Source organism: Falco naumanni, chromosome 9 (assembly GCF_017639655.2).
Source record: "Falco naumanni isolate bFalNau1 chromosome 9, bFalNau1.pat, whole genome shotgun sequence".
NCBI lineage: Eukaryota > Metazoa > Chordata > Aves > Falconiformes > Falconidae > Falco > Falco naumanni.
In genome coordinates, this window is record NC_054062.1 from 10,465,275 (window position 1) to 10,492,990 (window position 27,716).

Genomic DNA, 27,716 nt, shown 5'->3' on the forward strand with positions numbered 1-27,716 from the left:
GCCCAGCAGGACTCAGAGCAACACTGGACGCAACCAGGTCCTTCGTTTGAGTGCGTATACAGGTGGTGGTGGCTGAAGGGGAATCTGCAGCTAGCCAAGCCAAGGCAGTTAAGCGTGTTTCTGTCAGTTCCTGAATAACATTTGTGGCTTTGTAATAGACTTCATGACTCACGTGAGTCTTTTTTCCCATATCTAACTCTTTAGAAGCAGCTTGTCAAATTATCAGCTGCATGTTAATTATTCTGAAGTTATTCCAGTTGAGATTGCTTTTAAAAGGCTATTTCCAAAGATATTTTTTTGAAATTAAAGGACCGGGGGAGGGTAGTGGTGGGGGTGGGGGTGTTTGTACATGTACACGCTGGATTTTTCCTTTAGCAAAGCAAGTTGTACCGAATGCTGTGCTTCTGCAATAGCTGAACCCAGTTTTAAGCAAGCTCTTAATTTTTTAATTGCTTTATGTGATGCTGCTGCTAGTGCTGCTTTTTAGCTTGATCTGAATGAACAGTACAACTGTGGGGTCTTGGCTTCACAGCAGCTCTTCTCAGACCGAACCCTTTTTTGACATCTGATTGCATTGTCTAAATTGCTGGGCCCCCAAAGGCGGTAGTGCTGCCTGCCCCCACTCCTGCCGGCCGGTTGCCCTTGCCTTGACGGAGGGTGACCACTTTGTGCCGGGATGGCAGTGCCTGACATCTGTGGCTGCTGTAGAGCCTGGCAGGAGGCAGGCAGCACTGACAGTCCATGCTTGGCTTCCAGCATGCCCAAAGTGCCCACGTTCCATGTTGTAGACTGAAGAGCTCATGTGTAAACCCAAAATCCCACCAGTGCAGCTTCTCCTGCCTGTGTTTAGCCCTGCGCTTAGTGTGAGGAAGATGCCAGGCGCGTTTGCCATGCACTCGCTCTAACCTGCATTGCCCGTGTGAATTGCCAGACTCTGCTAACAACCCATTCTCTGAACCTGCCAGTGACCTGCCCGACAGTGGAACACAGCATCGCTCCTAGCGCAGTGCGGAGAAGACTGAAGAGGAGGTGTCGGCAAGCAGGGTTATCTGATACGGGTTTGCAGCTAGTCTGGTGCAAGGAGAGGGGTATAATCAGGTTATGGGGAAACCCTGGCAAGGGCAAAACCCTACTAGGTAACATGCCACATGTGTTTTCTCCTCCTGTGTCTGTCCTTGCGTGCTGTAGTACCAGCAGGACCTAGTGGTGCTGCAGGACAAGCTTCGCATCTCCAACAAGAAGCTGGAGGAGTATGAGACTCGCTTCAAATGCCAGGAGGAGACAACGCAGAAGTTGATGCTGGAGTACCAGGCCAGGCTGGAGGAGAGCGAGGAGCGGCTCCGGAGACAGCAGGAGGATAAGGAGATCCAGATGAAGGGCATCATCAGCAGGTACAGAGGAGATGGGAATGCTGGAGATGACAGGAAGGCAGGCAGCCTGGCTGGCGTTAGAGCTGACCCCTGCTCCGGAGAATCAGGTTTCTTTGGAGGTGCAGGCAGGTTTCCCATGTGGATTTTCCAGCATTTATCCACTTCCTGCCCTTCTGGGTTACAGCCCCTGGGGTGGATTTCAAGCCCTGACTCTTTGGGTCCCACCATCAGTGTTACCTGGGACAAGGAAAATCCTGACATTTTCCTGATTCACAAAGGCAAAACCTCAGGAGGGGAGAGCTGGCAGCCAGCCCTGGTTCTTGGAGGATCTGGCAGGCTTGCTCCTCTGTTCAGATGAGCAGTAGATGGAACAATCAAAATGTTATTTTCCTGATGTTTAGCTAAAGCTCTCCTCACCACCCATTACTCCTAGCTATAAATCCCTTTCTCCTGCTCAGTGGGATGTAGTGTTTACATTTGTTGGGGACACAGACTGTTGCAGTGCAGCTAGTCTCAGCTTTGTCTGCGCCAAGCCAACTTAGTGCTTTTTAGTCAGCCCTCATAAACGGGTCAGCCTTCACTGTTCTGTATCATTTAAGCTTTGGGACAGCCTGCTATGGAGATCTTTAGAGAAGAGTAAGAGCCAGAAAAAAGACTGGTTCTAAATTATTGGTTTGTGTATAAGAGGTAGTGCCAGTGGCTGACTCCTTTGTGCTGGCATACACAGCTGCGGGTCCTGGGAGCACCGCAGTGTGTGCCTCAGCACTGCAATTTCAGAGGAGATGGTGTGACCTGGTGTGGGTGATGGGGGCTGCTAGGTGAGGCCGGTTCCATCTGTCCATCTGTAAACTCACTTCTCCAGTATTTTACATGTCTTCCTATGTGCTTCAAAGCTGTACGTCACCCCTTTGCTTCCTTAGTGTCAAGGACTAAACGAGGACATGATCTGTATCATTCACTCTGGGTGGCTGATTTAGACGTGTATGAGACTAATAGCTGGGCTTAGCAGAGCCCAACAAACGTAATTTTTTTTCTTGTCTGTTCGGCTACTAGGCTGATGTCAGTTGAGGAGGAGTTAAAGAAGGACCATGCAGAAATGCAGGCTGCCGTGGATTCCAAGCAGAAGATTATCGATGCACAGGTGAGTCCCCGACACCAAGGGCTGCAGCCCCTTTCAGGGTGAGTCTACAACACGCAGCCTCCCTGACATGCAGCGGTGCCAGCTCAAGGGTGGTGAGATGTGCGCGTGGGTGAGTCAGCACCAAGCTGCAGTCAGTGACAGAGCCAGTCAGACTTCAGCAGGATGTGATTTATTGTCACAGCAGCCACGTTTGTACAGCTGTTTCCATCCTTGGAGCTTGGCAGGCGACACAGAGGATGTGGGGAGTGGCAGTTTGTGGAAGGATCGTGCCCACAATTCAGTCTGTTTGTGGAAGGATCATACCCTTATTGGCTCGGTCTGAGGTCCCCAGAGCTTTGCTTCGTGCTTTATGTTCCGGTCATGCTTGCAGGACCTGGATACAAGGAAGACACAGCCTGGCCGGAGCAAAGCCAGCGTGTTTTTTCAGCCTTTAGGTTGTGGCTTGCAGCAGTGGGAAGCTCAGTTATTGCTGTAGATTGCAATGGCAGAGGAGCATCAGATGATGGGTGGAAAACGCTATGCTTGGAAAAGAATCTGACCCATAATCTTCTAATTTGTCCAGGTGGAGACTGGCTCAGCAGCTAGGCCTTCCTGCAGGTCATGGCTAGGTGATAGGCTTGCTCTTAACAACCCTATTAATCACTTGTGAGTCACTACTCATGACTAATTTACTGTATAGCTAATTAAAAAGGAGATGAGACGGTAGTAACTTTGTAAAAAGAATCACTGTTTTTCTGTAATTTGTTCAAAGCTAGTAAATCATGTTCCCTTCTGCGCTATGGCAGAGCCTCGCAGGCACAAGGGTGCAGAGCGCAGCCCACCAGCAGCTCTCGACAGGCTGCCCTGTCTCCTGCTGCCTCCCGCGTTACATGTGAGGCCTTTACCGTGAGCCCTGTAGAGTCTGCATTGTTCTCTTTTTGTCATCTCAGACTGTACAGTAGTGTTGGATGTGTTCAGACATGGACCTTCAAAGTTACACACAAACTGCTGGGTCACTCTGAGTTTGTTCTGCTCCCTTCTGCTCATGGCAGGCGGGAGGATGACTTGTTCAGTGTCAGAAAGAGCAGGAGTGGCAGAATCAGGCTGCAGCACAGAAGCCCTTGCTTCCATCCTTAGGATTCTGTAATCAGTGAGAGTTGCCATCAAAGCCATCTTGGGAGGCCACATGTCATTTAACTATTAATTTACAATAACAAAATCAATTAAATGCTAACAGGAATAACTATCTTGGGAGAAATGGGTTTAGAAAAGGAATCTTACCATCTTTCTAGCTGCAGTTAGAGCAAACAGTACAATGAATTTCAGTATAACTGAAGAATTAATTAGAGGAACTATGTTATCTCCATTTTCTTCAGGATGCTAAAATGAATTTTCCTCACATTGCACAGGCAAAGTACGCTGGTGGGCCTGCTAATAGCAGCAGATTTCAAAAAACGCTGTGTAGCACTTACAAACCCCACCCCTAAGCATGCCAGAGAGAAAGGTCCTGGTGCAGGAGGCCTCTGGGTCGCTGTCTCAGGACAAGCCCTGGCATCACAGGCAGACAGGTCTCCATGCCTTTGCACTGACTGTCCCCCTCTGTCCGTTTGTTTCGCAGGAGAAACGCATTGCTTCCTTGGATGCTGCCAACGCACGGTTAATGAGTGCCCTTACTCAGCTGAAAGAGAGGTACAGCATGCAGACACGTAATGGGATCTCCCCCACAAACCCAACTAAATTGCAGATTACAGAGAATGGAGAATTCAGAAACAGCAGTAATTGTTAACCCGTGGAGGGTGCTGCCGCAGGAGAGGAGGCCTGGCCAGAGAGACCGTGCAGCAGCAGGTGTGAGCCGCGGCTTCAAAGAACGGCTGCTCTCTCCCCCCAGAGAAACCAGCTCCTTACTGCGGACGGCGCGCTGGACTGAGCCTCTGTGGGAGATGCTAATGCCAGCACATTGAGGGGACGGAAAGATCGAGTGTGAGATGAGTGGCATAAGGAAATAACATATATTTGAGAATCGCTGTCACTGTTGGATTTAAGTCAGTGTTTAATGTTTAAACAAAAGTAACCTTTTCCTTCTAAACTGCCCAAAGGATATGCCTCACCCCTCCCAGCAAGGAATAATGTCCTTGTCATTGCAGTAAGCGAAATAAAGGGAGCTGGGCAGAGCCTGCAGCAGGCAGTGGCCCAGTAAGCCCAGTTAAAGTGTGCTGCTGGATGTAGCCGTACGAGGGATGGCAGCAGAGCTTGGCCCGCTCCTCCTGTGACTCCCCATGGAGCACAGCCCTCTCCCAAAGCAAAGCCCGAGCTGAGCCCAGCCATCTTTCCTCCTGTGGCTTTTGTGAGGCCGCTGACTTTTACAGCAGGCAACTGTCCACAGGGCATTTACGCAGCTAATTAGTGTTTAATTAACTCCGCCCATATAGGGAGTGCAGTGCAGCTGGAAGGTCAGGGCACACTGTGCGTGGTGGCAGCCAGAGAGGTGCTGCGCCGTGCACCAGAGGGGTGCTGTGCCAGAAGGGTGCTGTGCCAGAAGGGTGCTGTGCCAGAAGGGTGCTGCGTGGGGAGCCACGGTGGCGGGGCAGCGGAGGGCACGGCACGGCATGGCACGGCACTGCTGGGGCTCCGGGGCCCGGGACAGCCAGGGAGCCCAGCAAGCCCAGCAAGCCCAGGGCTCTGGCACGCAGGTGGAGGGTGGAGCTGGCACCTGGTGAATGGCAACTTGATTTCTCTCTACAGCTTCTGCTCTCTCACAAGTATTGGGGAAGAGTCTTTGTAAGCAATAACCCCGGGGCGCTGGCCCACACACACACACTTCCAGCCACGAAATAAAGTCAGTGTTGCCTGAGCTTGGTTCCCGAGCTGTGAATGAGGTGCAGGGGCTGGATTTCCCAGTGCCCGCTGTGGTAGAGGGGGAGCGAGGGGCTACGTGAAATGGCCAGCTTCTTGCTTGACAGAGGGTTCGTTATGGGGATGGAATGCTCTGTGCAGAGATTTTTACTATTTCTGGGGAGAAAAACAAAGAAACAAGAAAAAGCCCTGAAGAACCATGAAGATCGGTAATTGTATCTCTTTTCTTTCACAGTATGCATTAGAAAAAAAAAGATCCCATTTTCTGGAATACTGTCCTCTTTAAATTGGGAATGAGCACTGCATGGAAATTAACCGGCTTGAAGAATGTAAAACATGGTCATAAGGGAGTAACCAACAAGAACAGCAGCCACCACCGAAAGCCCCCTTGTCAGGAGCACTGTGCAGGCATAAGCCAGGATTAGACTTTCCTAACTGCTGAAACACGCAGATTCGGCACATTCAGACACGTTGTGCTCAGCGGAGGGGTCACCTCCTTAACGGGGGATTGTGCCACTGACCTGCCGCCACGGTGTGTTTGTTGGTTTGTGTTTTTTTTTTAAGTTAGTACTTCATGACTCCCACTCTCAGAGCAGGTCACTCGTACCAAGAGCCAGAGAGATTTCTCTGAGACACGGATGACAGTGTACAGTGTACAGGACATCTGCCTATTCCTCCCACTAAAGTTTAATACACTGCTCAACGCCTGTCCTAGCTCCTCCTGCCATGTGTAAATGTACAGTCAAAGGGACTAGGATGTTCCCTGAGCTCTGCACAGCTTAGGTACCGTCTCCAGCCTCACACTACCCAGGCTGCCTGAGCAGGACACTGCCAGTAAGCTCTGCATTGCCATGCTGCCCCACAGCCATAAAGCTCATTAACAGCATTCTTCCACACGCAATTGTTCTCAAAATTAAAGATGCTTTTTTTCCTAACCGTTTTTCTGTTCCCTGGAAGCCCTGGGCCAAGCCCGGTGCTGCTCGGTCCTTGGAGGAGCGAACGTGTTGCACTGAGGTCTCCACACCCCGCCAACACCTGCAGAGTGGTGCAGTCACAGCAGACCCCAAGCGGAGCTCCTCAGAGAAAAGTAATAACTAAATATTTATGACAAGTACAGTCACCTTTGAATTTTGGAGACTAGCACAGATGGCTTTGAAGAACCTCACAAAACTGACATGGTTTACAACTGGAGAAAAACCCAGACAGGTTAGGAATATACAGGGTACTGTGAAGCGTTGGGTACGTACACGTACATCTGCCATTGTCTCAGAGTCAAACACATTCTAAGAACCCTGCAAAAAGACTATTTTAAACTGCTGTTGCCCTGAGATGTATGTCTAGAGCTGATTGTTTTTGAGTTCCAAAATATTTGTGTTGCGAGAGACGGGAAGTTTTTCACGAGAGACCCAACACAGAGGAATGGAAACACTAGCAGGGCGCGGGGGCAGGCGTCCCACCAGCTGCATGTTTCCATTCGTACACGGGATTAATTCTGGGTGCAGTCAGTGCTCTTCCGTAGCGCTGGGAAAAAAAAAAGAGACACCCACAAAACAATTGTTTAGTACTGAAGCTAAGCACAGCATATCTTAATCTTCTCAACCACAAGCCAAGGCACTGCTCCCCCTCACCCTGATCTGTCAGAAACTCCTGGTTAACCTCAGACGTGCAAATTACTGAACACACATTGTTCTGCTGAAATTGCAGGAACGCTTAAATCCTTCCACAGCGAGTTATTTAAAAAAAAAATCTTTAGAAGTTCCAGTGCCAACGCCTTCTGGAGTTGTTGCTTAGTTTCCTGAGCCAGTATAAAAAGAAATTCAAATCAGGACAAAGTCTCGTTACAGTACAGATTCCACCCCCACCACCCTGCCCCATTTTTGACCCGTTTCCTTCCCCTGCAACTGTCAACAACTGGACCGAAACGTCACCCTCCCCTAAGAAGGTCCGAGGGTAGGTTTTAAGCTCCAGGCTCAGTTCAGTTCTGTTGCTTCAGTTTGTGTTTCTGTTATTTATGAACTGTACATGTATATATGTGTGTGCGTGTGTGTGTGTGCATGTGCACGCCTGTGCGCGTGCGTGCGTGAGCGCGAGGGAGCCAGCAAGAGCGTGCGAGCGCGCCCGAGCCCCGCGCGGCCGGGTTACCGATGTGGCCTCGGGCCTGGTACCTGGCGTAGCAATACCAGAGGCAATCCCCAGAGGTGCTTGCAGCACCAGAGCAAAGCAACCACTATCCGTAATGTTTTGTGAGCAGCTCCATTTTCTTTTTCGTTCTTGTGCTTTCTACAGTAAGAGGCTGTTCTTGTGCAAACTGGTCAAAGTGTAACAAAACAAAACAAAAACCCACACTCAGATTTTTATCTTGATACAAGTCTTAATATTTTTTTGTAAATGTTTTCAGTGTTTACTGTAACGTATCTATCTCACTAACAGTTGTATATAGTAACTTACTTCTGGTGCTGCTTATTCGGTCAGGATTTGGCTGTATCTCACTGCTGTTTTGGAGAGGTGGACTCAAGCTAGCAAATCTGGATCCAGACAGAGGTTATGACTGCAACTGCCTCCCGTGGGGATCTGAGGGAAGGGAAAGGGAGAGACACCAGGGATCCAGATTTGGAGTTGGCCCACCTCAAGGATTCTGTTTTAAGAGTTTTGATTTGGGGTTTTGTTAAACTGTAGTGAATGCTTCTGAAAAAATGAGCAAAGCTTTGTGTAAAGGGGGATGAAACGGACTGAATAATATCCCAAGGTCTCTGCGAACTGTAAATGCCATCATTTTGGACAGGGATTATGGCTTCAGTGCCAAAAGACCAGAGGGACCTAAGTCCTTCCCCATACCAACTAATACTACAGTATAGTCACGAGCCCCTTTTGCACCAGTTTAAGCAAATCCTACCACCATCCAAAGAGTCCTGCGTCACTCTGCATCGTCATTTGAGTCTGGTTGGTTTTGTTTTCTGCTTTTGCAGTTGTAAAGCACTGATTGCACTGTGAGAACACGCTGAATCCTCTGGCCTAGGAGCCAGCTCCTTAAGTTGCTGCAGGGTGCAGGACGCAAGTTCTGCTACTACAAATATTCCTAAAGAGTGAAGGGACTTGTTGGACCTAAGCGAGGCATCACGGGCTCTCCTAGGGAAGCAATCGGCAAGTACTCAATCATTTCCAAAGTTCAGAGCGCTCATAGGCTTTTCCCTGTTACTAATGTCCATACCCAGATGCAATAGAAAACTTAACTGAGGCCTGTTCTGTGATGAACAAGGAGAGAATTTTTGGTCACGGGAGATGGAAAATTCACTGACACATTCAGCCAGGACAGCCACAAGCTGTGGCTCATAGATGTGATCTGCAAGAGGCTCATTTCCCCCAGCGATCCCAGGGCAGGGGAGCAGCCCTTGCTGGCAGCAGCGCCTGTGGCCAGCAGCGTCCAGCAGCTCCACCAAGGTCACTGCCCCGTCCGTAGCACGTACCTTTGCCTGGAGAGCAGAAAGTCCAAAGGGAACAGCTGTGACACTGTCCCTGGGGTGGGTGGGAGGGCTCCCATGCAGCACTCCGTCCTTCCCACCCGCAGTGGCTGTCAGGGTCAGCCTTCCCCCCAAGGTTTGCATTCAAAGCAATCCAGGCCTCCAGCCTGGCCAGTACTGGGGTCAGCGTATGGCTCCGTGGCCACCAGGAGATCCCTTAACTGGCCGTGGGAAGGGACACTGCCCATCTCCAGGTGGGCCCCTGACTCATCAAGGACTTCTCAGCCACAAGGCTTAGAGACATGTGGCATGTGCCCTGCTCCACCCCCGCGCAGGTAACTCTTGCCTTTCCCTTTTCCCTTGGGAAAACTACACACGGGGGGAGAGGGGGGGACAACAGCAGCATGCTAACATGCAGCTCATTGGCTTTACAAACTAAATCCAATTGTGAGGGTGTCACACAACATTCAGAAACAACCACCTTTTGGAAAAGGGTGTCACGTTCAGCATTGACTTTCCCAGACCGCCTGAGCTGTGACACTGCTGTAAATGCCGTGTGGTTCTGCATCAGCTACCGGTCCCCCAGAGTGCAGTCTCCATGTTCACATATTCCTTTATCATACATCACTGTGTCTTAAGATATACCTCTCTCTGTATATCTGCTTAGGCTGATACTTGTTCCTGATAAGCAGTCGCTATGTTTTATATCCTCTTATAAAGAAAAATCTTTTTTTTGTAAGTATGTTTAAAAACAAAAAAGCAAAGTGGAAGTGTTTGCTGAATCTCCTTCAGCTCCTTTTAAACTATGTAATAATGTACAGAGAAAGTTGTTGGTGTTCAAAGAAATGACGTGGCCGTGCAATTTATGTACATTTGCAATTAGAAATATTAAAGATTTATTTAGATATTTTACGTAAGTGCTCCAGCACCTCTACTCAGTCATTTCCAGTTTTTAGAACAGCCTGGCACACACTGACCACATGCACGCACAAATATTTGTCTTACCTGTCTCCCCAGACAGATCACCTGAAACGCTACTTGCAGTCACATTTCAGCTGGGCCTGGCTGACCACCACCTTCCATCAAGCACATCAAGCACAGCTGCGGGGGGCAGGGCACTAAGGGGACAAGCAGCTCCAGGAGCCTGCAGGTCCCGAGGCTTGGCCAGGAGCCCATCCCTGATGTGGGCATCTGCAGCAGCAGTGACAGCAGAGACGGCGCTGTAGGAGGTAGCAGGAGATGCTCACAGCTACTCCATCTCCGACACCAGCCAGCGTGCCGAGGGACAGAGCCCAGCTTTGCCTGGGACCAAAGGTGCAGAACAGGGACACATGCACTGAGGCAGCCCCGGAGCAAGGGCGGGCAGAGGACTGTGGCTGGGCTCGCTCAGCACCAGGGAAACCACCACCCTGGTGACTGCTGGCAGGGAGGGCAGGCTGGCAATTCTGGCACCAGACTGTGCCTGCCACCCCCGGAAAGCCTTCTCCAGCCCAGGCCTGGGCACACCGACCCACCTATGGCAGCGCTGGGGCTGCACCAGGCCGTGCCACTGCCTGTGCCCCACTGCTCCCCAGCTGCCTGTCCTCTGACTGCAGAAAAAGTAGCAGAAAACTTGGAGGAAAGTCATTAAAACCCTGGGCAGCATCAGCACCTCTGCCTCATTAACATCACCATAATTAGCTCCTCCGGGAGAGGGAGAAGACAGGCTGGCTGCATCAAAATGACTCAGGATATGGAGAGCGCCTGTGGCTGTTCCCATGCTTAGGCAGCAGCTTGGCGGCGGCTCCGGACCCAGGCTGGTCACTGGGCTCTGCCGGCTTCCAGCAGCGAGCCAGACAGGAGAACCCTCTGCTGCTGTCCTGCCAGGAGCCGGCAGCTGCCCAAGGGAGGGCAAAACCCACCCAGGCTAAAATCTGCCCCCTCAGACCCTTCCTGGCCACCCTGAAGCACCTGACACAACCACCTGCATTTACCTGCATCGGTCCTTTTGGGCAGGAGCCCCACAAGGCAGCGCTGCCATTCCAAGAACACAAACACAGCCCGTTCTGCTCTCACACCCCACCCTGCCCTGCCTCAAGGTGAAGGTCCCCAGGCTGCTGCTCTCCCAGCGGCTCCCCAGGGCCCAGGTAGCAGCAGTTCTGCTGCGCTTCCCACCATGGCTACAAGAGCCCCAAGCATCCTCCAGACACTACCTGAGCGCTAGTACCTGACCCCTCTTCATGACACACCCGGGCACCGAACCCGTGTTTCGAGGGAGGTTTGAACCACTGGCCCTTGCTGCAGATCACCAGAGCCTCGGCCAGCTCCTGCCACTGGGCACGGTGGCAACACCACTGCCTACACCACGTGCTGTGCCCACTGCCTGCTGGGGAAGGTCGTGCGTGCTCCACCACCCATCTCTGCTCCTTGGTGTTACCAGACTGGGCTGGGGAGCTCTTGTGCCTGCAAGTTTAACCTTGTTGATTTTGAAGGTTGAGAGAGACAGAAAGAACCAGCCCAGGAAACATAAGGCATATCAGAAGCTGCTGCTAGGAAGGATAAGTCAAGAACACCTTGATTTGAATAAAACCTCTTTAGCAGGCTGTTAGGGCTTCATCAGAGCAGAGCTAAACTCTCAGCTGAAAATACCCAGAACATCTCTGTGCACTTGACAGCTTCCAGCATCTGAGGCTCCGGCGCCCGGCTGCAGCCGCTCCCAGCAGGCTCAGGCAGCGGCACCGCTCCGCAGCAGGGCAAGGCTGGGAGAAGTGAGACTCGGAATTGCAGAGCAGCAGCCAGAACAACAGGAAAATGGGGCTGGGAGGCTGGGGACCACGGATGTGTTTGCTTGAGTTTTTTTTTTTTAATCTGGAGAGTCCTTTTAGCCCAAGACTCATCAGCAGTAATGACATTCTAGTAACTGCACCCTTACAGGGCTTGTTTCAAGCTTAGTAAGTAAGAGTCACTAGACTGTGGGCTGCGCATGGTGCCAATCAGCATTTTCTCCATCACAACCCAGTAAGCAGCAGAGCCTTTGCCCAGACAAGGCTGAGATGGTGCAGCTGTGGTCCCGCTCCCTCGCCCCTGCGAAGCTGACTGCCGCAGCAGCAACTGGCAGCTGTGAGCTGCCACAACTGGACACATGACACTGAGCCCCCCCACCAGTGTGCAGGCTGGCTGGCCTTTGCAAACACTGCAGCACCTGAGCAAGGCCATCCTAGGAAAAACTCACTGGCCAAAGAAAGAGTAAAACTCTATAAAATGCGCGCATGAAATAAGGGATGAATCCAGCAGCTCTCCTGACCCTGTGCTGGGAGTCCCAGCCCTTACAGATGCAGGGCAAAGTCTGGCAGCGACACCCCAAAACCTTAACAAGTAGAGGACAAACTTAAAAACAACCATCCAAAATAATTGTTAAGTGTCATGATTTTTAAGCTAGCCTTACAGATAGATTCCTGGTTATCAAACACTTGGGATGGGTGATTTTATGGACCGGAGTAGACTCCAATCCTCATTTGCAGGGCAGGCAGGAGTGGGATGTCACACAGAGCAAAGCATCACTGCAAAGTTACTTGGTGCCAGGCTAAAGCTGACTTGAAAGACCTTCAGAGAACAGAAACAAGTTAAATACTTCAGGAGTGGGACTGTAAGAGTGTGAGAGAGTGAGTGTGGTGGGTTTTTTCCCCCAGAGACCCGCTCACTCACCAGCCCCAGTTGTGCCACCACCGCAACAGGGACGGGTGCTCCCTGCGTGCGAATGGATGGCTGGGCCTGGGGGACACCCTGTTCCTGGGATTAAGACAAAAGAAAAAAATCCTAACTTGATCTCAGATCTCACTAGCGCAGGTTCAGAACCCCTGCTGAGAAGTTACTGAAACACAAGCAGCCATGGAAAAAGCTAATTCCATTTTCAACTTCAGCAAGTTGGGCTAATACTGACACACCAGGCTGCCGCAAGCCACGGGTGAGTGTGGGCATTCCCAGGAGTGCCCCCGCCATGCAGCACCCCAGCGCTGCCTTTCTCCAGAGCCAGTCACCCGCAACAAGCTCTAAACGAGTTTCCACTTCATCCCCAACCCAGTGTGTTTGCCCTGAGACTGTAGCACAGCTTTTCATCACCAGTCTCACTTGTCAGGATGCCAGCACTCCTGAGAGACCGGGCCCGGCTGCACCTCACACATCCCGGGGAATGAGCAGCCATTGTTCAGATCAGATGAGGAACAGATACCCTCAGCCACCACCTGCGGAGAACCTCAAACCCAGGGAAGCCACAGGCTTCCAGCACCTTTGAAACAGGCAGATGCGAGGGTCCTGCCCACCACGCAACTGAGGACAAAGCAAAAGCCAGCACAGTGGCCACCGGTGACGGAGGAAGTGACAGCATTAAGTCAACACATGTCAAGCTGGGCCCTTAATGGCACCAAAGAACCTTTCCATTTCAGTGGGGGAGAGGCAGGGAGGTGCAGAGATGAGGCTTATAGGTAGGGAGGGCAAGGACTGAAACGGCGTGTTTCTGCTGCCCTGACAGTAACCTCTAATCTTTGCCCCTGTCAAGCACCTCTCACTCCTGGCTTTCCAAGCCCTTCATGAGCAGTCAGGTCCCACCCTCCACCACAGGGGCTGAGCATCAGCATCCTTATTTTTACAGTTGGGGACACGCAATAGGAGCACAACTTTCCCAAGGCCTCTAGCAAGCTAAAAAAGCCAAACAGCTGATTTTCCTCCCTCCCCCTTCCACGCACAGCCATCCCACGCACACCAGCCCAAGCTCCAGAGCAAACATCCTCTGGAGAAGTAATTCAAAGCCAGCCAGTAAATAAACCTCTGAAGCCTTGGCCCTAGAGACAGGGGGAGCACAGCCGCTCCCTGCCAGAGAAGTCAATAATGACAGGGGAGCAGAAAGGAAGGGGCTGGAAGAACAAGAGTCATTAGTGGAAACTTGTTGTTTGTGCTAATTAGATCATTATCTGGAAACTGCTATCGATGTTGCTATTTCAGCTCCTGCTGCTGTTCACAACTTTATTTTATCCACGTCTATCGACTGCCCACACTCTTCCACATCCCACAGAAAGGACCAGTACTGCTGGCCTGCAGCCAAGCCGGGATGGAGATGGTCAGATGCTCTGACCTGAGCCCACTGCAGCAAGCACTAGCCCAGCACCGCGCAGACACGGCCCTGCCAGGGAGGAACACAACCAGCCCCCCGGGGTGGCCAATTGCAGCGCTCAGGGGACACAGGCTGCAGTCCTTCCCAGCAACAAACTCGCCTTGCTTTTAACCTTCCAGCCTCACCTGCACAGCCTGAGGACTCGCACAAGGTTTCTGCATGGGGCATCTCTCTCCTTTGGTTCAGTGTACGTGATCAGCTCAACCCAGACATGCCAAGCAGGACTCCCCCAGCACGGCTGCCTGCTGCGGAGCAGGTGCTCTCCTCCTTTCAGAGGTGGCTGCGCTCAGCTGCTGGGGCAAGGGATGCTTGTAGTGACTTCCTTGGCCCTTTGGGTACCTGGGGAAGGGCGGGGACAGGGCACAGAACAGACAGCAGATTAGTTTGTAGTAGGTGTAATTAACGTTACTTTGCAAAGAAGTGTGAAATGTTATGCATAACATTCCCTGATCCTCCTCCTCTCCCCTACGCTGGCAGGCCGCAGCCTGGCACTGGGCAGATAAATATTGCAGAGTCCATGTTTGGTGCTGCCAGCTTCCTGCAGCTGCTTCAAGTGCGTGCCCCTCTGCCTTTGCTGCCGCTGCTGAAATCTCCACCCAAGGAGCCCACTTCTCAGCCACTGGCAGACGTGCCAACACAAGTGCCAGGGAGCAGCTACCGCCAGCCCACAGGTGCAGCCGCTGCAGCCGCACCATGCGCATGTGCTGCATGGCACGGCGTGCTGAGCAGTTGAAGACAACAAACGTTAATGAACATTGCCCCCAGCCTGGATGACACACAGAGAGGCTCCACCCCACACTATAACATGCAGATAACCAGCACTGAGCGCCTAAGAGCCATGCTGGCCGCAGAGACCACCCCTGTGCTGGAAGTCGGGGCTACACTTCAGAACTCACAACCTGAACAGACGGCCAGCAGCAAAGCCCCCCGCGCAGGCAGCGCTTCCTTCCCCAGGTCCACCTCGACCCTGCAGAGCTCTCGCAGCCCGGTTCACCTCTCCTTGCACGTCAAGGGGTCAGAGCACCCTGAGCGCCGAAAGGGACAACACGTGTCTTCAACGTGAACAACCCTGCCTCAGGGCTGGGAGGCGAAGGCTGCAGGCTCCAGGCCAGCTCCTCCTGCCTGCACCTCGCACGGAGGGCAGCACCCCAGCTCTGCAGCACGGGAGGAGCACGCAGGCTGCTGAAGCACGCAGCCAGCTCCCAGACACTACCCTGAAATACCAGCTAAGAATGTTCACAGAGAAAGAGCGGATAAACAGCACTGGGGGAGGAAGGTGTGTGCAGCAGGAGCCAGCTGCACGCTGCTTCACTTTCCGTGCCACCTCTGCCTGGCTGTACCAGGGTGAAAGCTGCTCACAGGCTGTTTCACAATGCACTCCCTTCACCCAGGCAAAAACATTTTCCAGTTTGTCATTATGTGCCCTGCGCTATTATTGATCTTAGACATCAGATTAGGTTATTCAGTTATTAAAAAAGGAGGTGAGGAGAAGAGAGAGAAGGACTTGAACACCTATAGGATTTCTGCCGCTTCCCACCTGACAGCGGCACAGCTCCTCTTCACACAAATAATACTGATGCAGGCCCTTTACATTATCAGATTTCCCCACTGGTGGTATGTGTGATAACTGAATAACCTCGACCATTTGATTTTTGTGCCACATCTTCAAGGAATAAACCCTGAATAACAGAGGTCCCAAGTTGATTGACTTTGATTTATTACACTCACTATTTTTCCTCCTGGAAGCCATGGACCTCCCTCACCCCCAAAGCAAGGAGAGCGCTGTGCTGGGGGGACCTGGGCTAACGAGAAGACAAACATGAGGTTCAAGACTCTGCAAACTACAAGTCAGGGAGCCGGGTCTGTGCCTGTAACTCGCATTCCCACTCTCCACTGGGGTCCCTAGGAGCCGTCAGCTCCGCAGGCAGGCAGACGGCACCCACCTGCAGCGCATCCCCTGCCATACTGCTCTTGGCTTCAGGGAGCTGGAGGGGCACAAAGATGACCATTCCTCATCCCGCTGCACAGCGAGTGACGGGCAGCGTATTTGCACACATACACAGTGCTGCTGGCAGCTTAGCCACTACCAGACCAACCTCACAAGGATCAAACAGTTCAGTGAGGGGCTGATGGATTGATTTTTAACAGAAACCTCTCTGAGCTGATATGAAATCAGCCTGGAGGTTTACAGAGCCACAGCCCCCATTCCACCGGCAGCACCTGGCCCTGTGCTTTGTCCTTGGGCTATTTGCACGCTGGCCTGCAGCAGCCCGAGTGCACTCACCTGGCTGGGTGTCTCGCTGGAAGGGGCTTCTGCAGCATGAAAGAAACCATCCAGTTATCAAAAGCCTGAGCTACCGTTCCTGAACTGCTGTCATAGCTTCTCGGTAGTTCAGATCCTTGTGGCTGATGTCCCCAGCACGGCTGCTCACACCCCGGACTCTGATTACATCCAGGGCTGGCTGCCGGCTTGTTAGCACATCTGACCCTGACCTGCAAAAGGGCTTTTATACTTCCACTGATGAGGCAGAGGAAGAAGAGTGAAAATTGCACCACATCACCATTATAGGCTTTTCATTCTGCCCTTTACAGCAATTTCATACCAGTTCTACCCTACACCTGCAGTAAATTGTCAAAAATCAGCAATGACACAAGTTAACTTGCTTCTGCCATCAAAACTGCAAAAAATAATCATCTCCCACAGAGCCAGTTAAGGCAGAGGGCAGGGAACAGCGTGCGGGGGCAGTCTGTGGCGCATTGCCTCTTTCCCAGGAAATTTCCAGGCACATGGGCATACCACGCACGCCCCGGCACCCAGAGGATGGTGACAACAGGCTGATGGGTGCACAGAGCGCTGTGCCCTCCCAGATCTCTGCTATGCCTGGCCAGAAGCACCCACTCCCAGTTACTAATGCTTGCTTTGTCTGGGCCAGTGGTGAGCAATGGGAATACTGGAAAAAGTCAGCACTCGATACTCCCTCGCATGGGAGGTGCGAGGCCAGCCTGCCTTCAGCTTCTCTGACCCTCCCGCAGAGCCCGTCGGCATTCCCTCACTGGGCTCTGCTTAAGACACCGACGCACGACCCCTGCTGCACTACCAAATAGAAGCACGTTCAAATAAATCACCTCAAACTTAAAAAATGCCATTAGCTATTAGCAAACATCCTGGGCCTATGGGTGAAGGTAATTCAATATGATATGCTTGGGCATGCAAGGTAATGGGTTTCAGCTGAATACCATGTGATACAGTCTCTTCAACGGGAGGTTAAATGAGGCTGAGACAGAGACCAGATGGATTTATCTGGGTAGTGCTGATTTTTTTTTTTTTTTTTTCTTGGTGTGCTTAAGGTGAAGTGAAGGTAAAGAAGGCAGAAATAATCTGAGAACAGCACGAGCTTGGCTGTATGCAGTTCAGGCAGGGTTAGCAGGAGGCTTGGGACCTCATCCTGCCTGAACAAACCAAGCAAGTAGGAGGATGCTCACAGGCAGCATTGATGCAGTCAGACAAAAATAAATACTTTTATCAATTTCACCTTATGGGGGAACAACCAGAGGGCAGTTGAGCTTAGCTGGGCAGATGTAGACACCTAACTTCTGAGCTTTCAGCAGTATTTAGGAGCCCAAATGCCATCTCTCATCTACACAGGACCTCTGCAGCACACAAAGGAACTGAATCGGTCCCGTTCCAGGCACAGCAATAATTGCTCTCTCCACAGAGAAAGCTTCATAACCCTCACCAAGGCAGAGATGTGTTGTCTGCTGCCTTCTACACTGCACAAGAGTTGCTAAAACATGACCCTCTGAAACTGTGTCCCCTCCATGGCCAGCCAGGTCCTCCAGGAGCTGTGGGGCAAGTCCTGGAGCAGCACCGCCTACACAAACCACACGGCCTGGGGAGCAGCATCCCAGCGCACAGGCGCACAGTCCATACCAGGGAAACCATCCTCTAACAGCCGGCAAGACAGGCAGCCTGGTCTACAGCCGCCGCCTGCGGACAGCCCAGGCCCCCTGCCAGCCTCTGCTGCCCAGGGCACCCTGTCCACACAAGCACTGCTGCATGTGGCCTGCAGCCCCTTGCCTCCAGCTCTCAGAGGGTACCTGTTAGGAGGTTAAACAAAATGTCTTCAGGAAAAAAAAGGGAGTTTAGACTATCTAACAAAATGCCAATCACTAACAAAACCCACCCAGATTTCAGCTTCCCAGTATTTCAGCTGGTCATGTGAATATTGAGTCAAAACACACTTTTGGCTCCATTTGCTAAGATTTTGTCTTAGAGATGCTGAAAAACAGATTATTAGTGCTTGGACTTGTGGGTCTTTGGTTGAAAAAACCAAACAATGTCATCATAAACCAGAAATTTCCCACAGGAGGTTTTTTTTTCCTTACAGTACAGCTATTCATAGCCCTCTGTTGTTAAAATAAAAACCTCAAGCTTGTCCCCCCTCCCAGATGTTAGTCAGAAGCTCAGTGCAGAGCAGGAACCAGCTCTAGAGGTTATTTTGTAAGGTCTCGGTTGCAGTCAGTGTTACTTATTTGGACTAAGAGCAGGGTCATTTTGTTGTAACCTCCTATGATCCAGGGATTAACCATGTCCCCTGAAGAGCGCACAGCTCTGGCAGTGAAGAACACGACTGTCTCCATCACGAGCTGCTGAACCAAGAGCAGGCAGGCTGCTGACGGGACGGACAAGCTGTTTTTCAGCAGAGTGGCAGTGCTCCATAGTGCCCCCCTTAACACCGCACGCTGATGCCAATTTTCACATTTTTGTGAACAAGGGAAATGATAGTCTGACTTCAATACAGCAGTTGACAGCATCTAACAGACAGTACATTTCCTGGTCCTGGGAAGCTGCAGGGCCCCAGCAGAGCGAGGAGGACGATGCGAAGACAAGTGCTGGGTTGGAAGCCTCCCACATTCTGGAGCTGTGCGGGAGCGAATACTGCTCTGGCACTCACAGCAAACCTGCTTTCCAGCATTTCCCCTTACAGGCTTCCAAAGCCTGAACAAAACACCTTAATTCAGGGCTGAGTGTTCAACAAGCTCATTCTTGAAAATAAAAGCAATTCTCTATTAAGAGAGATGGCACATAGCTGACATTGTAGATAACCAAATGATAGCATGTTCATCAAAGAATTTTGTCAAAGCTGATCACAGTTCCTTCTCCCTTATAATTCAAGAGCAGACACAAGATTGGACAGATTTGTTACAGAGAAAAAATAGATGGCAATAAATAAAGTTAATTAAATTCCTTGAAATGTAACGGTGCTGGGCAAACACCAGCACAGGATTTATGGGGCCAAGAGGCTTTGATAGCTCCTGTGCAGCATCTGCATTCTTGGGAGTGCAACTGGTGTGCAGAGGGGAGGACAACTACTCCACGTGCCTGTGGCACAGAATTAACGTCACTGCTCCAGCAAGGACCGACAGAAAAATGAGGCTCCCGATGGGAGAGATACTTATGACACAAAGAAATCTCAGCAGTGGGCTGAAGATGGAGATACAGCTAGATCAGATGAGTGAACAGTAAACATCTCTCTCCTCTGCTTAGAGCTGGGCAAACCTAACACTGCGTGTTTCTGTGAGTGGGATCAATACACACACACACACCCCCAATAACATGAAAGCCAGAAACTATCTGAGGCTCTGAACAAGCTCATTTCCTCTTTGCAAACAGTTCGGATTCGCAGAGTCTCATACGCACGTTAGCCTCAGGATGCTTTTTTCCCCTGGAGAACCCTGAAGCAATGAAATAGCTGATGTCATCCCCTTGCCTCTCGCACGCCAGAACGTACTGTCACTTTCAAGACAACATAAGCAGGGAGTATGCATGGAGCAAGCTGCAGCGGCCGATGATGATGGTATCCAAAGACTAAAGTGTGCCACTGCTGTCCAGGTACACCCATCTCAGTGCCAGGTGTGCACAACCAGCGCTCACCCCTGCCAGCAGCAGTCCCGTTTCCCCAGTGCCATGCTTCACGAGGTAGCACAGCAGAGGCAGGAATGAGCCGGCTCCTTTGCACACTGGTTTGGCCTCCAGTGTACTTTGTACCTTGCAACGAAAGGTCAACAAACCTGTGCCACGGAGCAGAAACCAGACTCCCTCCCAGAGCCAAGAAGAGGAGCTGGGAGCTCAGGTTCCCAACCTTGCTGCCACCAGAAATGGTTAAGCAGCTCCTCGGGCATTTGACCAGCACTATCTAGAACACACCATGTAGCCTAGACCTGGGGACCACATCTTTTCTTGCTAGAATCATCTCCTTACAGGCAGCTCTTAGTGTCACCCAGACAGATCTGAACAGCCTGCTGGCAGGAAAGGGTATCAGCAAAAGCAGCCTCTTAGCATGACAGCACCTGTAGATAATACCTTAACTTCTAGATTACTATAGACACCTCAGGGAGAAAAGATGGCTGCAGAACAGAGCTCTAGCCAAAGCCACAGCAAATCATGGCTAAGTGTCTCAGCTGTGTTCATCTACCTGGCTAATGCTGGGGTATCCTACATCTCTGCACACCCATGGTCTGCTGCTGCTGCTGGAAGCCTCTGCTGCTAAGTCATCTGACTCAGAATAGTGCTTTCATTCCTCCTCCCGAAACTACACACCAAAAGAAAAAGGGAGTAAGTATCTCCCACGCACAAAAACAAGTTTGGAAGCAGACACAGGTAACAAAACCAGTAATTGAGCTGCAGAACTGCTAGACACAGACACAAAGACAGGTGATGACAGCAGTCACATTTTTTTGGACAGGCTTCTAATTACTGAACACACTCGAGTGCTTGCTACAGAATCTGTGTGCACTTGCAGGCAGAGGCGCATTAGCAGTCATGCCAGTCAGCATCTCCAAAAGGAGGTGACAGCTATATAAACAGAGTCATTACCCAAGAAAAGCAAGAGCTCAGCTTGTGCTTGGAGCAGTCTGTTCTTGCTCAAGTGGGCAGCAAGAAGCACACTGCAGCATCTTTGGGAGGAACAGCCTGGTACCTGGCGCTGCTGCAGCTTGGCCCTGCACAGAGCCGGGACAAGTTTACCACTGTGCACAAAGCTATCTAGTATTGCACAATAGTTAAATCAGTAAGTGACTAGCACAACAGCAAAGCATGATGGAGCATCAGGCTAAGCTGCTGGGACCAGTGCCTGTCAATGGGTAGGCACACACTTTCTTTTTGTCAGGGATAGGGAGGAGTCGAGTCCTTGCCTGGCAGCACAGCTGGGAGATGGTGTCCAGAGCACTGCACAGTTAACGATCCCAGTCCATACAAAGGGCCACCTCGGTCCCACCAGATCCAAGACAGAAACACCAATACAAAGAGAGGATAAAGCCGACGCCCGTGAGCCGAGCTCACAGGAGAGTACCTGTGGAGTCTCCTGGCCTGGCCAGCTCGCCTGCAGCTTGTTCCTGGCAGCAAACTGGCACAGGTGCTGGGAGAACAGGCTGGCATGAGGCTGCAGGTGAGCAAGGCAGAGGGATGGGCACAAGGCTTGTTTCTGACAGCAAGCTGGCAAGACAGGACACAAGGAAGCTGCTGGAGGGATGGCAGTGTGCTGCAAATAAGCATGGCCACAAGTGCAGAGAAAGCAGCTATTCCTAAAAAAATAAAAGCTATTAAAATGCAGCACTTGATGTTATTGTTTTAATTGCTGCCTTTGCTATTGAAAGATTTTTACAGTAATTTTGTAACCACAGATAATACAAAGGTACCCATACCGAGGCCCGTGTTTGCTACAGAAATCAGAACAGCCACAACAACTTTGGACAGTGGCAGACGCTGGCAGATTCACTCACATACCAAAAAGCTGCAGGTAACAGCATCAAGTAGTGCGAAGTCGGGGCTGGCTTCCAGCCCTGCTCCGCAGCCACACGCAGCATGAGGTACCTGGGCACACAGCGTGCTACCGAGGAGGGGGAACACGGCGCAGCCAGCAGAGACACGGGTGCAGGATGAGCTGAACTACCAGATTCCCCGGCCGGGGAGTTGGGAGCTCCCAGTTCTTCAGACAAAGCCTCCCTGCAAAGCAGCCCTCCCCAAAACTGACAACATCAAGGAGAACCACAGAGTTCAACGATCCAACTTCTTAATAATACAAAAAACAACCCCAGGATCAGCAGAGGGGAGGTGAGAGAGTTCAGTGCTCTCCTCCATCAGGACAATAAGGGAGGAAAACGCACAAAGATAAAAGGGAAAAGCAAAGGTAAAAACGCCAAAGTTAAAAAGCTCCGAGAACACCAGTTTCAAGGAAAAGAAACGAAGTAGTTCTTTGATTAAAACTCAGAGGGCAACAGGTGAGCAGAGGGGAGGAAGAAAATTTTTTTTAAAAAAAAATCACTTTTCTAAAGGTGTGTTTGTGTTCCACTGAAGACCGCTGGCTCCTTCAGCTCACCGTGATCCCCAGGGCCCCCGCAGCCCCCTGCCCGCGCCAGCTGCCAGGGGAGCAACCGGCACCCAGCACTTTCACCTCCACATCAGGCCTCAGCGTTATCTCCAGGACTCCATACTGATGTACTTCCTAATGATATTCATACATCACTACTGAATCTGGGTCCATTTAATAGCGATTGAGCGATATGGGCCAGGCCCTGACTCCAAGTGCCCTAAGAATTTGCCGTGGATCAGATCCACTGCTCCCAGCCCCGCTCGGCTCAGCCTCTGCTGATGGCGGGGATCGAAGCTGGAGAAAAGCACAACCCACAACAGATGTGCCAATTATTTCAACCTCATCTCCCCATTTCAAACTAATGAACTGTGCAGCACCTCAGCACACTCAGAGCCGCTGACGATGTTGAGCCCGGGCAGGCCCCGCCACCTGCTTCCCATGTGCCGACAGTCAGCGGCGGTAACGGGTATGGAAACGGTCCACTTGGCCCAGGCCTCCACCGTGACCATCCTGGAGCCCAGCGCTGAGGGCCAGGCCCCGCTGGCACCACGTCCCCTCACGGCCATTGCTCCCCCCTGCATCACCCAGCCTGCTCAGGGAAGGTTCTGGAAGCATGGTGGGCACAGGGGCCCTGCTCCCCTACAGCCAAGCCGAGCAGGGACGTACATGATTTCCCTGCTAGGGCTGGCCTGTCCATATAGCCATTTATCACATATTCCTGCTGTGGAAATGAAAGGCAGCCCGCGGTGGGAGTCACAGCATCCGCAGGCCCGTGAGGAGAGGGGCTAGCAGGCCCGGGGGCCAGCACCCACCCCATAAAGCTGCGGAGACTTGTCCTCCAACCACCAACACTGAAACGATTGAATTGATGCACCGACTCAGCAAAGGCTGACGCACGGTGACACCTCAAAGGGACGACGCAGGATAGATTCACCTTTAAAGTGGAGGCACACAGCTTCCAGAAGCGGTCGTACAGCAACACAGAAAGCTGAACTAATGGATTTGGCCAAGCCGACCATGTCAGTTTATTAGGCAAGCTAAGGAGCAAAAGTGTGGAATTAGGCGGAAACACAGCAAAGCATGATGGAAAAGAAAACAAATTAGAGGGAACAGGGTAATATTTAGAAGCAGATTGTCACCGTTCATCAGATGGAGATCAGAATAAGGTCAGACACAGTGCTGGCTAGAAACAAGGAGCTGTGACGGTGACTGTGAAAGTCATTCATGCCATAGCAAGCAAGTGCAGAGCTGAGGCACCATGCAACTGGCTGCTGCTCCTCCTGTGCCAGCTCTTCCTACAACCTTGGCGCAGCCCTCAAGGGCTCCCACATCCAGTGGTGCAGTTGCAACACCCCTGTCAACCCCCAGAATCACCGCAGAGGCTTCAGCCCCTTCCGGCTTGAGCACCCAGAGCACACAGACATACACCTACCCTGTTCAGTGAACTGCATGGGCCTCAGGCAGGAGGAGAAGGAGATCCTTCCTCATCACAAGGGTTTCTAAACTGCCGTCACCCATCTCCAGAAAGGACGCTCTGACCTCCTGATGACCAGCTGAATGCGAGACTGATGATAAAGCCAGTAAACAGGAGTCACCTGGACGGGGGTGGGAGCTCCAGCTGAGACCACCAATACAGAAGCAGGTGGACTTGGGTCTCTCAGCTGAACATTAACTGTGTAATTAGCTGAGTACCTCCCCCTCCGGAGGTGTTTTAAAAGAAAGCAGCTACAAGTGGGTGGCAAGTGAAGCAGTCTGCTATGGTGTACCTTAAATGTTCCCAAAATATAAGGCTGTAACTACACGAGTTGGGCATTTGGGCAGAGGGCAATTAAGTGCCATGAGCCCAGTCCAGACACGCAGAAGACAAACTTCAGGTGACAGCCTACAACAGCTTTATGCAGAGGAAGAACTCAAAATCAAACAAGGAGCCACCAAGTGAGTTTGGGCACATTCAGGCTAAATACAAGCCTGCAGGGAATGGGGATGTCTGGATTGAAACTCTGGGCTCACTTGCCTCAAATCTTCCTTGGATGATTTACACCCGGTGAGGAATACCAGACCCAGTACATCTGATAACGCAAAATATTTCACTGCTATGCAATCTTCATATACTATGTCATAAATGGAACAGGGAGTGCTGTGTTATTCTCTAAAAAGAATATATAGAAAAGCACTATTAAAAAAATAACTATCAATTACTTACTACCTTTCATGTATTGTTTCTTTTGCTAGAAAGCTACCCCACAGGATGAACAGATTATCAGTGCATTAGCATTTTTGTTCTGAATAAAGTGCCTGGTCATTTTTTCGCGTGTGCACAGACTGGTAACTTAAGGGCTATGTGAAATTGCCTTGGATGCTAAATAACATTCAGAGGAAATTGCATTAGATGGGAGAGAAGAGAAATGTGACTTCGCCATTAAGTCTCTAAAGTACACTCGTGTTTTATCCCCGCTCTCCCCCTGAGAACAGTATGGCATTCAATTTTCTAATTACATAAATACATGAACACTGGATTACTAGAGGCAGAAAATTGAATATTTGCACTATTCTACAAGGGACCCTTCATATTTGAAGTGCGAAATAAATAGGGCATACTGCATCAGACTGCATATGCACAGGCTATAAAAATCTGTAATAGATCCAGAGAATATAAAGATCTCCAAAATATAGAGAGATCTTACCAGTGTTCATTATATACAATAGTTAATTTATTCCACTGATATCAGGGTAACTTACACAATAGCAAAACTTGGATATTTTAGGCCATAGATTGTACTACTTAAAAGCTGTAAGGAAAGGCATTCGCAGCTGTAGCATTTCAAATCCGACTCTTATAACTCTGTCTTTACAGGACATCAATCACAACATGAGAGAAACTGTAAGCTATTTTCTAGTAACACACTGCCAATCGCAAGACAAATGTCAGATGTCACAAAACAAGAAGTAACCATTTTTCAACTTGTGAATGTCTTCAAATATATTACAATGAAAATGTGGGGGGGGGGGGGGGAAGAAAGAAAAAAAAAAAAAAAAGACTTTTGGCTTCATTTGTTCTGACAGATGCCAGACCTTTGCGTTTGGCATTTTATCTTCATACTGCAATAATCTTTATGAAACTTAAACAAGGCTGAGGGCAGTGGCATTAGTCTACAATTGTCGTCCTATGTACAATATGTAAAATTTCAAACAGTCTAGGCATTGAACTAAAAAAGATCATCTACTCTCACTCTTACAGATGTTGCAGAAAAAGACAAAGAGAAGGGACAGCCAGATCTGCTATTAACACATGCTAGGTAGTAGTTTCTTGTGGGCTCAGCTTGACTTCTGCATCATATTGCCATGCTGCTGATTGCCACTTAGGAAAAACGCATGCTGCTTAAAACTAAAATCAGGAAAGAAACCCTAAACTTCTCCTGAAGTAAAAACTCCCTCAATACCACGTGTGCATTTAGTCCATGACATTAAACGGGTGGGCTCCCTCTGCACTGACGGCATCATTCCTGTAAGGTCACCTTTCTGATACACCAGCCATTGGAACATTTTGACATCGAGCTCCAGTAACGTTCTTCAATCCAAAACTAAATACTCAGATGCTGTGCCATCTTACTCCTTCCCAATTTTTGACAGTATGAAGAACACTAGAACATAAGCAGATTCATTTACATTAAAGAATAGAACAGAGGAGGAAAATCAAACTCTGATGTAGACACACATTATTATAATAATATAAGAGACCAAAAAGAATTTGACTGAACAGCCCTGAAGTTCCAAGTTATTCCTGTCCTTTCAGCCAGCCTCATGTCCTGATTAGCTGCGCGCGCCCCCCCCCCCCCGCCCCGTAAAGAATGTGAGTATGGAAGTCATGGTTCATTTCTTGAAAAATAAGACTGCTCAGTACAACTCCAGTGGTACAGCCCAGCATTCTTGACAAAATACCCTGTTAAATAATACAGATCTCATTTGTACAAAGTTACACTGTTATTTAAGGGAAAAAATTAAGAATATGTGCAAAGACAAAAAATACAATAAAATCTACTCTAGATGTTACTGCAGGTCCAAATAGGATAACAGACACACAAAAGGCAAAACCTAAGCAAGCCTAGAATACAATTAGTTTAGCCTAAAGCCAGTGGCAGGATTGGTTTCACTGGAATTTCAATGACATCTTAGGCCTTTACACCGTAAAACTTTTTACAGAAGCAGTGCTTAGTACCTGAAGACAAAACCACTGCTTAGTTCACCAAATTTGACTTAATGAAGTAAATTTTTTCTGTGAATAAGTGTGAGCTTATTGGTTCTGTGGAAGCAAAAGGATAAACATCTTTAGTTTCTTTAAAAAATTAACAGTACTTGTCATGGCAAAGACGTGTACAAAGAAGTAGAAGCCAAAATATGATTTCACTGTGTTTCAAGACTGACTTTAAAAAAATTTTAAGTACATAGAAAATGACCAACTCTGTATTGATTCCAACATGTACAGTCCGAGCCACTGAAAGAAGAGGGTCAAAGCCTGAAGTCTGACCACAAATGTAATTCCAGGTTACAGTTTTCCAAAGTCCACAACTGGTATTGGAGACTGCAGCTCCTTACTAGATTTCCATGATACATCTAGTGCATACAAAGCAGCATAATTCCTTTGATATGAGCATTACTCTCCACCAGTACAACCAATCCCATGATGCTGGTTATCATCCCACTGTATTTTGGTCCTTATCTTCACAGTCATTCTCTATACACTCGGGATGAAAGCAGAATTTGTCACCTGAGGTGTGCTGTAGGTCCAACAGAGTAAATAAATAGCCATCACCAGGATCATTATTTGAGAATGGGAGCTTGCAGTAGACTTTTTGAAGAGTGTTAATAATTAAAAAAAGCTGAAATAAATAATTGTAACTATCAGCTGAAGGAATTCAGGAGTCTGTCTTTCCTCCTGCAATATACGTACGTACCCGGGGATTCATTCTCAATTCTGTCCTGGTGAATCAGCACCATTAATAGCGATGATTTTTACAATCTGCAAATTTACTAGCCGCAGCCGTGCGATTCAAGAGGGGTGCATGTGCAGCTGGTGCAAGGTGAAGTCCATCTGCCTGACAAGGAACTACTGCACTTCGGCGCTCCACAATCCCCCAGCCACAAACCAGGCGCTTTTCATCCAGGGCAGCCAGCTGATACTCACAAAAATCGATCAGCGACGCCACTTGCTCGTGTAGTGGGAGGGACTTGTATTTTTTCTGAGCCAGATAGAAGAAAGCTTCGACAAAGGCTTGCAAACACATTCCTGCAAGCAAAAGGCTCTTTTATAAGAGATCCATAGCACAGTGTTTTCTAGCAAACTACATTCTTTAGACGTAACACTATCTGGTTTCTTTTGGCAGCAAGGCCAAATGTGTA

General features: G+C 49.9%; 2 protein-coding genes across 11 annotated transcripts in view; one reads left to right on the plus strand and one right to left on the minus strand.

The window, feature by feature from the left end:
• Positions 1-9,713, plus strand: part of LOC121093449 (DAB2 interacting protein) — a 210,557-nt gene extending 200,844 nt beyond the window's left edge. For 8 of the 9 annotated variants that reach the window (XM_040605743.1, XM_040605745.1, XM_040605741.1 and 5 more), the window contains 3 exons: positions 1,189-1,391; positions 2,424-2,511; positions 4,109-9,713. In XM_040605743.1, coding sequence (XP_040461677.1) covers positions 1,189-1,391; positions 2,424-2,511; positions 4,109-4,276 — 459 coding nt within the window. In that variant the 3' untranslated portion in view covers positions 4,277-9,713. The remainder of the gene's footprint in view (positions 1-1,188; positions 1,392-2,423; positions 2,512-4,108) is intronic. The other variant, XM_040605744.1, reaches the window with a different exon arrangement.
• A 16,515-nt stretch (positions 9,714-26,228) lies between these two features.
• The window catches only part of TTLL11 (tubulin tyrosine ligase like 11), a 50,458-nt gene continuing 48,970 nt past the window's right edge, over positions 26,229-27,716 (minus strand). For both annotated transcript variants that reach the window (XM_040606683.1, XM_040606684.1), the window contains one exon: positions 26,229-27,603. In XM_040606683.1, the coding sequence (XP_040462617.1) occupies positions 27,314-27,603 (290 nt within the window). In that variant the 3' untranslated portion in view covers positions 26,229-27,313. The remainder of the gene's footprint in view (positions 27,604-27,716) is intronic.